The sequence below is a fragment of the Electrophorus electricus genome, chromosome 10 (genome assembly GCF_013358815.1).
Source record: "Electrophorus electricus isolate fEleEle1 chromosome 10, fEleEle1.pri, whole genome shotgun sequence".
Taxonomy (NCBI): domain Eukaryota; kingdom Metazoa; phylum Chordata; class Actinopteri; order Gymnotiformes; family Gymnotidae; genus Electrophorus; species Electrophorus electricus.
The window spans coordinates 18,666,569-18,677,373 of NC_049544.1; the positions used below are offsets into that span (position 1 = coordinate 18,666,569).

General features: G+C 37.8%; 1 protein-coding gene across 3 annotated transcripts in view; it reads right to left on the minus strand.

Annotated features, from left to right (window-relative positions):
- Positions 1-10,506, minus strand: part of LOC113581639 (coiled-coil domain-containing protein 178) — a 32,577-nt gene extending 22,071 nt beyond the window's left edge. For 2 of the 3 annotated variants that reach the window (XM_035530487.1, XM_035530489.1), the window contains exons 1-12: positions 10,357-10,506; positions 9,293-9,364; positions 8,997-9,127; positions 7,964-8,022; positions 7,776-7,861; positions 7,474-7,686; positions 6,996-7,216; positions 4,358-4,500; positions 2,852-3,005; positions 2,510-2,605; positions 1,371-1,507; positions 493-676 (exon numbers count right to left, since the gene is read on the minus strand). In XM_035530487.1, coding sequence (XP_035386380.1) covers positions 493-676; positions 1,371-1,507; positions 2,510-2,605; positions 2,852-3,005; positions 4,358-4,500; positions 6,996-7,216; positions 7,474-7,686; positions 7,776-7,861; positions 7,964-8,022; positions 8,997-9,127; positions 9,293-9,350 — 1,482 coding nt within the window. In that variant the 5' untranslated portion in view covers positions 9,351-9,364; positions 10,357-10,506. Of the gene's footprint in view, positions 1-492; positions 677-1,370; positions 1,508-2,509; positions 2,606-2,851; positions 3,006-4,357; positions 4,501-6,995; positions 7,217-7,473; positions 7,687-7,775; positions 7,862-7,963; positions 8,023-8,996; positions 9,128-9,292; positions 9,365-9,572; positions 9,652-10,356 lie in introns of those variants that run through there. The other variant, XM_035530488.1, reaches the window with a different exon arrangement.
- Positions 10,507-10,805: the final 299 nt, after the last annotated feature.

A 10,805-nucleotide genomic window follows, 5' to 3' on the forward strand; every position in this document is an offset into this window, starting at 1 on the left:
CCATAACATAACAATTAATAAGCTGTTGTTATCTTGCATGTAATTGTTGTCTTTGACAAGCCCTCTTCATCACATAGATGGTGAAAGACTTCATTCTCTTTCATTTGATATGCTCTCAAAGCAATAACTAATATTTGCAAACAAAGAATGTGTTAAAAGTTGTTTTAATGTTGTCTGTCAACTTCTTGTTCCTGGGATAGGAAATGCTCCCATTTAGATATGTAATCATTCAGCTTTAATAATAGTGGAAAACAAGGACAATTCAACTAGCTTCAATAGCTCCTGGGAACCAGAAATGACAGAAATTTGTTGGTGAGATTCCTAGCTTAATTCCTAGGATTATGCAGTCTCATTGATTGGCTTTTAACTGAGTGCACGTGGCTTCTCACAAAGAGTAGTAGTCTACAATGTCTTTTCCATCTACAGCTTTTAAGGGACACTGGCCTACAGTAAAATAGCATGATAAGGCATCTAGAATGAGGTTTTTCTCACCCTCATTCTCTGCTCCTGCATGAAGGATTGATGCTCCAGGTCCTCCAGACTGGCCCTGGTAGTGGCACACAGGGCAGCCTGCAGGGTGAGCTCTCTCTCGGCCTGGTCTCTCTGCTCCTCATTTTGACTGATCTTTTCTAAGATCTGCTTATGCTCTCCCTGCAGCTGCTTTACTGCCTGCTTGCTACAAAGAGTGAAACAAGGCAAATAGTCCCATGAACACTGTCAAATGTCATCATTTTTTGTTTAAATGTAAAAACCTAAGTTAAAATTTTGAGGTATTGCAAATCAAAATAATGTCTGGAGAATTTTTCATTGTCCAAGGTTAATGCAATATAATCAATGTAAACTGACTGTAAAAAGTAGCCTTCTCAAAAAGCTATCACAATTCCAGCAGAAAGCTGCTGGCACCCTCACTTTTGAAGAGTGGCAACACTGCTCTGTAGTTTTTGCATCATAACTACAGCCTACAAATGTTTCGTTGCTTGACAATAAGAAGTCTTTACATTAGGACCGACAGATTGTTTTTCTACTTCCAATGTATTTACTACAAAGAAATGCTGCCATTGACTTAACCCTCAGTTGCTCAAGTTGTAGGGGTGATCAGTTTTAGTTTGGCATGATTTCTCTTATGAAGCATTTAGGATTTTAGCAAATCAGCTGACAATTCCCATCAGAAAGAGAGATGGCAAAAAATATTTAACATAATAAACACATCTTTGTGAATGTGTTTTACACTTGTGGTAAAACCAGCCCACCTGGACTCTGGACATGACTCCCAAAACACATAAGCATAATGCAGTGAGACAACATCCATAATTAAGTAATGGGTACAACAGTGCTTTGGGTTGCAACATATCAGATGTAAGCGTTCAAACCTTTGGCTGATCTTTTTATTGTAGGCCTCAATGTCCATCCCATGGTCTTTGTTTTGACCATGCAGATGCTGAAGCTCCTGCCGCTTTCCACGGCAGATATCCTCATACTCTAAAACCTTCGCTTCTCTTTTGCCTCTCTGAGAAAGTGACACATCAGGCATTTACAGTTTTGTACATGCATTTGTCATTGTGTAATAGTGACAGATTTGTTATAATGTATGCACAATTATAAACAAAGCAGGGTAACAAGCAGCAGTATAATGAAGCAATGCCTCTATAGGTTCAAATGATTTAGGACTACTGATGCTTGGTCATTCTCTTCCTTCTTAAGCTATTCATAAATACAATGTTAGAAAACTTACAAGCACCAGCTTTCAGAAACAGAATCTTTCTTTATTTTTCCCTCCTTCCTTCCTTTCTTTCTTTTTTAGCTAGTTTATGTATTGTATTTGCAGCATTTCATTCCAGACTTTGATTTATAAATTAAGTTCATGCTCACAATTAATAGGAGTGTATTTTTAGACTGATGAATTTAATGTTTAGACATTAAATTGAGTTGTTTTCACATTTTTCATAATTGATTAATTACAATGTAGATTATTTGTCCATAAATGGATACCAAGCCACAATCTTCCAGAAATAAACACGTTTTATAGAAATATTGAACAGAAAAAAAGAGCTAATTTCACCCAGAATCATAAGGTGATGAGATGATATCTGCATAATAGAAAATATATTTTTAAGATGTTTTTGGCTGTTATTGCCATGATGTTCCAATTCTACACCTCAATCTAGCAAAGACCATCTTATTTTTCTTTCTACTGTTCACACAGAAGTTATTTATGGAGGAGTACCATTTCATTCCAGTTTGAACACTACTTGGATATTTCAATGCTCTGTGTAATGTGCACTCCCATACAAAGTTTTTACGCATGAGACTACTGTTAGAACAAAATGGTGGTGGTGTTTTTTGAACACTATGGCACAGTGACCAAAGGAAATCATGGACCTTTCCTGCCCTCCAGAGGACATGTGGAATGACACTCTTAACATGCTTTTTCAGCACAATGAAATTATTATAAAAAATCACCAATAAGCAATAATAATTTTAGCAATTTATGTTAAATATAAGTACTTACAGTTGCTTGGATCTGTTTTTGAAGGCTTGTAATTTCATCATGTTTCTCCCTCAATTTTTTCTCCTGATCATCTAGCTTTGCCCTTAGTTCCACAACCTTTAAGGAAACAGACTTATCAGCAGTACCAGGAAGACAATGGGAATATAATTTCTTTATAGAATTTCACTGTTTTATATTAAGGAAGTAGGAGAGAGAATCAAACACCCGAGAAGCAATCTTTTGAGAAATATTAATAATACATTATTGTTAATAATTAATATGTTATTATTAATAAAAATATTCAGTCAGGCCTCGTTGTCACCGCTCACCAGTAAACTTGTCACCATGTTCAGAGTAACTCACAGTGGTGTTTATTTTGATCTCCTGTGTTTCTAGAAGCTGAATCTGCTGGATCATGGTGTTAAGTTGTGTATCTTTTAATGCAATATTCTCCTCTGTCTTACGCACTTCGAAACAGCAAAAATCCCAGTAAGACTTCAGATGCTGGAATTCTGTACTGAAATCACAGGAAAGGCACTTTAAATGTATTATCATATTACTAATGTGATCATGATTATATTTATGATATTTATGTAAGAGTAACAAAATGATTTTCAGAGAAACTCAGGTAGTCATTGGCATTGTTAATGTATTTATAACATTTTACATTCTTTTTGATAAGTCAGAGAAATTTCACTAATCATATTTTTGTGTGTGTGTTTCATTCAGTAATAAGCTTTCATCATAAAGTATTCTCCGAATTAGCAATCTGACAATCAGTCCCAGCCATGGTAATACTGTTAGAGGCTGCTTTCATGTATATTTGAGACAGTAAACAGTGGAAATAGTCGAAGAAACTAGCCTGCCTACCTGTAAAACTAAACTGTTAAACAGTAAACCAATTATATCTTGTGTGTCCCACCTTTACCTGGAAATGACCTATTATGAAATTTATATAAGCAAATCTGTATAATTAAATGCCAATTGTATTCATTTATTCAAATGAGACTAAAGGTTTCCTATTGTTTCTTTGTGGCGAGCTGGCAAGTGCACATACAATAGCTATGACGGGTGAAAAGAAAAACATTTTTCTATGCTGTATATTGTACTTCTGTGACTGAAGCCATGAAAAGAAAATGGTTTTGATGCTGTGTCCCTGTGTAATACTGTGGAGATGATTTTTCAAATATTTTTTCAAATATTTTTTTTTATGTACTTATGACTGAATAATAAGAATGATTTCACACTACCAACAAAAAAGGCTGTAAGCCTACATACTTTATCTGACATAGTTTGTAATCACTACTCATAGTTCACCAAAGAATGATCATTTGCTGACCTATAGTACTAGGAACTACTTAAGAATAGGGGAACTACTTAAGGAACTACTTAAGAATAGGCCCAATGTCTTTTTCGACATTGCCAGTGTTAGCTATAACTTTATTAAAAGCTGATGAAAACTAACTGCACAAGTATAGGATATCTTGGTGGTGTTAAGAATAAGAATAATAAGAAATACTCTATTCATCCCGAGGGAAATTTGTGCAAGTTTCAGTGAGACTGAGGACAGAGCTGGGATTTGGGATTGTATTTAGAGTCTGGCATTTTAGTGACCCCCACTGCCTCAACTGATGCAATACAAGAAGTACTGTATGTTCAAAGTGAAATCTGATGATATACTGGTGTTATATAACATCACTGCAAAGGTTGTCATCTTTGCACAGATCTGTGATTAGTTCTATACTTTTCTGTTTTCTTGTTTCTTAACATTGCGTAAAGGCTTTAAGTAAGGGAAGAAAACTTAGGGGACATTTAGAAAATGGCACATCTGTAAAAATCCTCAAACAATATTGGTTGTTACTGACTTACAGTCGATCTTTAAGATGATTTTGGACATCTTTGAGCTCCACAGACATCACTTCTCTTTCTTTATTTGCCTTCAATTCCTCATTTTCCAATTCCTCCTGGGATTTTCTCAGATCATGGGACAGATTGGAGAAAGTGTCATTGACCTAAATGAAATCAATCAAAACATACAATTCAATTTGTATGGCCTACAGGTCATAGAAGTCATGCCTGCAAGTATAAAGAGAATGCTTTATGGGGACTACAGGCAGGATTCCAGAATTTCTATTATTAACTTTAACTTTTATTAAATTTCTATTATCATAACATTTTATTATTATTATTATTATTATTATTATTATTATTATTATTATTATTATCTTTTACAGAAATAATGTACAGTATAATAATTTTCTATCCATTTCCTTCCCTGTGCCCTGATGACTTAATGACATTATTTGATCATAGGCTAAATTAAACCTGGTTTTGTTTCTAACAACATTCATTTGTTTTTAAAATAGTAAGCTATTTTGTTAGAGTTAAGAAGCTTTTATTGTCATTTCAGCTATAGACAGGTAAACTGAAGCGAAATAATATTCCACCAGGGCCATGGTTCAACAGAAATGGAAAACATAGGGGCAGTGGTAGTTCAATGGTTATGGTACTTGACAAGTAATTAGAAGGATGTCAGTTCAAGCCCCACCACCAACAGGTTGCTACTGAGCAAGGCCCTTAACCCTCAGTTGTTCAAGTTGTATTTAGTCATAATTGTAAGTTAAACACTATAAATGTAGCATAGGTGTAAACAATAATTGTGAAATACAGATAACATATCTGTAACACTGACCAGTGCATGACACCAGTTGGGTGGATGTGCAATGGATCACCACACTGTGATATTTTAATGCTTACAGCAGTCATTGAGGTAACAGCTAGTACTCTAATTTAAGAACACAAAGGAATACAGTATTTGTTAAATATTTGTTGTCAGTTTCTGGGAGTTGAGGAGTCTGATGGCATGGGGGAAGAAACTACTACAGAGTCTGCCTATAAAGGTCTGAATGCTTCAGTACCTCTTCCATGAAAGTAGGAGAGAGAAGAGCTTGCATAAGGGGTGTGTGGGCTCAGATGCAGTGTATGTTGTAAATGTACATGATGATGGTGTGTAGAGAGACCCCAATGATGTACTTGGCTGCCATCAATATTCTCTGCAGGGTCTTGTGGTCCGAGTCAGAGCAGTTCCCAAACCAGGAAGTGATGCAACAGAAAGTTCAGGATCCAGTTACAGAGGGAGGTGTTCAGGCTCAGTGGTCTTAGCTTTTCAATCAGATGCTGAATTGTGTTAAATGCTGAACTGAAGTCTATGAACAGCAGTCCTTTTGGTCCAAATGGACCAGGGCCAGAAGAAGGGCGGGGGGCAATTGCATCATGTGTTAAACGCTTGGGGCACTATAAGAAGGGGCTACATTGAGGGGGACAGCTGCATCGTGAAATGCCTCATGACAAGCACATGATGATAGGTGTGAAGCACGTCATGATGATGGGTGTGAGCGTGACAAGACGGTACTCATTGAGGGAGGACCCTGAAGACTTCTTTGGCACAGGTGCCCTGTAATTGGTGATGGGCTGAATGCCCTGCCGCATGCTTCATGTGCCTTATGAGTCTTGGAAGTGTCCATAGATTCTCTGAGCATGTGTGCACTTCGCATTCCTGACAGCCTGGGATAATTTGTCCCTTGCTGTTCTCAGGGCCACTTTGTCACCTGCTCTGAAGGCTTTATCATGTCTTCAGCAGCATATCCGCCTCAGCAGTCATACACAGCTTCTGGTTAGGGGGTGTGGCAATGGTTTTAGAGACAGTAACATTATCATTGTACTTGCTGATGTAGACACTCACTGATGCTGTATACACCTCCGAGTTTATGGAATCGCTGTCATTTGCAGCTTCCCTAAATATGCCCAAGGCGGTGTGCTCAAAACAGTCCTGAAGAGCATGGATGGCTCCTGCTGGCCAGCTTTTCACCTGTTTCAGATAGGCAGTCTGTATGCTGGTATTAGTATAACAGAGTTGTGGTCTGAGTGTCCAAGGTGGGGGCAGGGCTCTACTCAGAATGCCTTGTGGATGTTTGTGCAAACAATATCCATGTTCACCCCTCTTGTTGCAAAGTCTACATGCTGATGGAATTTAGGGAACACAGACAATCCATCTAGAGCGCTTCGTTAGCATTGTTGATGGTGGGGGGGGGGGGGTATACACCACAACTCTTTAAACAGAGCTTCTAAGGATTTCTGTCTAGTCTTAACACATATGACCATTACTGACTCTCTTTCCAAAATACTGAGGAAAAACAATATTAAAAAATACAGATCTTTCTGTAATAAAACAAAGAACCATATGTGATCTGTGGGAATGGAACAGAAAAAGGTTCCACAGAGATCAGGTGGAATCCTTCAGGGAACCATATAGCACATTAACATTTAAAATTTAATTTGGTAATTTTTTAAAGATGTGTTTGAAACCCTTTTCCAAGGTGGGCTCTGCAATCATCAGAAATGGTTCTATATAGCACAATTTGTTTCTAAAATAACAGTTACCCCCCCCCCAGTCTTTTAAAGTAAATGATAAGCATAAAAGGCCCGAACAAAGCATGGCTGTTCTCACCTGGGCTTGGGCCGATTTGATCTGTTTCATGACTTCACTCTCTAGCTGTAGCTTCTCCTTCATGAGCGGCCCATGTTTCTGCAGGAAATCAATATCATCATCCAGCTGGCGGTTTTGCACCTCCACGTGGTTTAGGCTGCTTCTCGCTCGTTGCCTTTTTTCTTGGCACAGTTTAAGATGCCACTTGAGCTCGGCAATGTCCCCAGTGCAGACCTCATATTCTGGGGAAGAGCCACAACTTAGGCTGGTGCGAACACTACAGTAAGACTTAATAATCAGCAAACGTCTATTCCCCTTTGCATCATAATAGTCAAGTTGACAGATATTATTTATGGTAAAGCCAATAATTTCACTCATGTGCATAGACTATAATTAAAAAGCAAATTTCTGTACCCCTAATGATGCTTTTAGGTTACAGAACTGCCTAACAAACATCTGCATTAGGAATAATATAGTATTCAGCACCACTCTCACTGACCTAGCTGCACTGCTGCTGGGAACTGCTGTTGTTTCCATAGAGAGAGAGAATCCTGTTTCATCCTCAGCCTCTGGGCCCTTTGCCATTCATCTCGCAGAACCTCCCTGGCCTCCTGCCTCCCTGACTCCAGCCGTTCAACAAGAGACAGCACCTCCAGGAGGACTCCATCCATGCCAGCTATACCTTTCCAGAAAAGGTCCAGTGTCTCGTTTTCTATAGAGAAAGGGACAGAATAACATGTCTAGATATTTGGGATTTGTTTGTATTTTGAGAGTATTTATCAAAGAAAACAAAAAACATACCATAATTACGCAGAAGACAAAGACCCCTGCCTTCAATACACAATTCAGTAGATGTTACAGGGACTGTATAGTTGGTGGAATCAAATCTAGGGAATAATCATAAATTAAACCAATAAACAGTACAAATAAATAATTACTGTACCATACTGATGTAATTTAAGTTATGATAGCATGAGTATGATTCTTACCGCCAGATGACACCATTTTGATTTCCCCCCCCAGAATGATCTTCCTGATTATCAATTCCCTAAAACAGAAGCACCTCATTTTCCATCAAAAGTGTTCAGCTAAGAGACACTGAATATATTTTAGGTCATGATTCTGTCCATCTCCAAATGCTGAGTTAAGTCATGCTAATTCAAGTCTAAAATATCTTGATACCGTCACTCATTTTTGTGGTGCTAAAAACACTCAGGCTTCTGTCATTCTGTCTGCCTTCTCTTGGACTAGTCAGACTGGGCCAATGTGAAATTTGCACAGACATCTATCATTCAGAATCAAAATATTGTTTTTTTTTTTGTTTTGTTTTTGTTTTTAGAAATCTTTCAAACTTGTGCTACAAAGAGCTAAGTTGTCAGATCCCCCTATCGGAAAGTCAGACAACTCACACCAAACCACCCTCAAGGAGTCAGTTAACACATACATATATAATACATATATAACTTTTTCCAGCATGGAATATTCTTAAATTTGGGACAAAAGTATGCTGCATACCTAAACACATCAGCACCAATCATTAAAAATCTGGAATTTTGTCTGTCCTTTTGTTCATATTAAATAAGAGTATGACAGACAAAATCAGAAACAATAATATAAGGCCTTTTAAAGTTTAAAAAATTTGGGCAGCAAATATCTTTGCTCATCTACTACATTTGGTGTAAGGTTGTCATTATGTACAGCATATTTTTTGATGAGCAATCTCTTGAAAATTATGTTCTAAAGGGAGCAGTGTTTAAAAATGGATCTTCAAAACTCCAGAAGTGTAATGCTTATAAAAGTATATATTTTACATGCTGTCACTCTAAACGATTGTCTGGGCTATACTGTATAAAGTATTCATGTTATGATTTAGAATCATATTTTGTAATATACAGAAATGTGGAAATACTGGGACTCTCGACCATTGATATGTATGTAGCTCTAATATGGTACTACTTCTACTGGCTCTAATATTAACTTGTCATCTTTCTGTCTAGTCTCTAGGTGTTTATTCTCAACTACCTGCTGGCACCAGCTCCCCAGTTTGTTCTTTAGCTCTTGAATATGGCTCTTTGCTTTCTTCACACATGGCACTGGAGTGTTTTCCAGTTCAAAGCTGTGACTGACGTAGACTCTCTGTAGCTCTCGCTGGTCTGAACAGCAAACCAAAGAATTTTCAGTACAACTATACTGTGCAGACCTGGACAGCAGTAATACAAAGTCTTAACTTGAGAGTGGGGACACCTTTACTAATTTGAATAGTAGTCCAATATTTACAAAACTATAACACCACTGCCTTTTTATGAAATACTGCGCACCTTGTAAACTGTCTCCAACTTCCCTGGAGGGACTTTGTAGTAGCTCAATGTCAGGCATTGAACAAGATGAATCTGGGAAAATAAGAAACTTTAGTTGGGTTAGGTTTTCACAGGTTTTTTTTCTGTAGTACCTTGGAAAAGATGACAAACAACACATTTTTGAAAATAGACCTACTTAGTGTTAGTAGTAAGAGTTAGTATTCTTCTTGTAAATATTCAGCATAATTAACATATAACAGATACAAATTACATCATGCTGTTAAAAGTGACATCAGTTTACCTCAGAATCATTACTCAGTAAGAGTATGTATTTGTATGTAATGTTTAGGAAGGTGACACATATCCTGCAAATTAATTCCAGGACCCAAGGTTTCCCAGAACACTGCCAGAGCAATCACACTGCCTTGCCTCATTCACATAGAGCATCCTGGTGCCATCTGTTCCCCAGGTAAGTGATGCACATGGACCCCGCCCATTCATGTAAAAGAAAATGTGATTCATCAGTCCAGACCACCTTCTTCCATTACTCCACGGTCCAGTGATGCTCACATGCCCTTTGTAGGCACTGTAGTAGACAGACTGGCTAGCCTTCACTCCTTACATGCATCAGTGAGCCTTGGGTGCCCATGACGCTGCCACCAGTTCCTTGGACCACTTTTGAAAGGTACTAGCTAACCCCTGGTAACTGTGAACACTCCACAAGTAATTTTGTAGATACTCTGATCCAGTCATTTAGCCATCCCAATTTACTCCTTGCCAGAGCTACTCAGATCTTACACTTTCCCATTTTCCTTCTTCCAACACTTCAAGAACTAACTGGTCATTTGCTGCCTATATATAATATATCCCACCACTTGACAGGTGTCATTGTAACGAGATAATCGATGTTATTCACTTCTCCTGTCAGTGGTTGTTAATGCTGTGGCTGATCGGTAGGAAGCTAGCTAGTTAACTGTAATTAATTAATATTCTGATAAATTGCAACTTATCAGAACGTAACTTAAGTTTGAATGACGACGCATAGCTACACTAGCATTAGCGACCTGGCTATTTAGCTAACTTACCTGGTTATGTCCAAGGCCAAAGCAGCAGATGACTAACAATTAACGTTGCAAGCTACCATTAACTGTCCAGCTATATCTGACAGATGCTTATCGCGCATCATATCATTTTTGTGTCTACCCTAAAACGGTTCCTAAGCAACAAGCATGCAAACCAACGTTCACTGCTGGAGATCTGCTTTCTGTAGCTACAATACAGGAAGTGCGGAAAAGTGGAACAAAACTCTCCCACCTAACTTTTATATGGGTGCTTTATATAAAGAAAATATTATTCAGGTAGTCTGCACAATTTTATCTTTGAATAAAGGTGCTAGAATGTTGCGCAGAACAGTTTAAGTACTTGTGAAATGGCCAGTTGCCGACTTTTAGAAAACACATAATAGCTCCGTAGTAATTATTAATATTTTAGAAAACATTGTGGACGATTAATAAATCACGTATGAAATATCGCC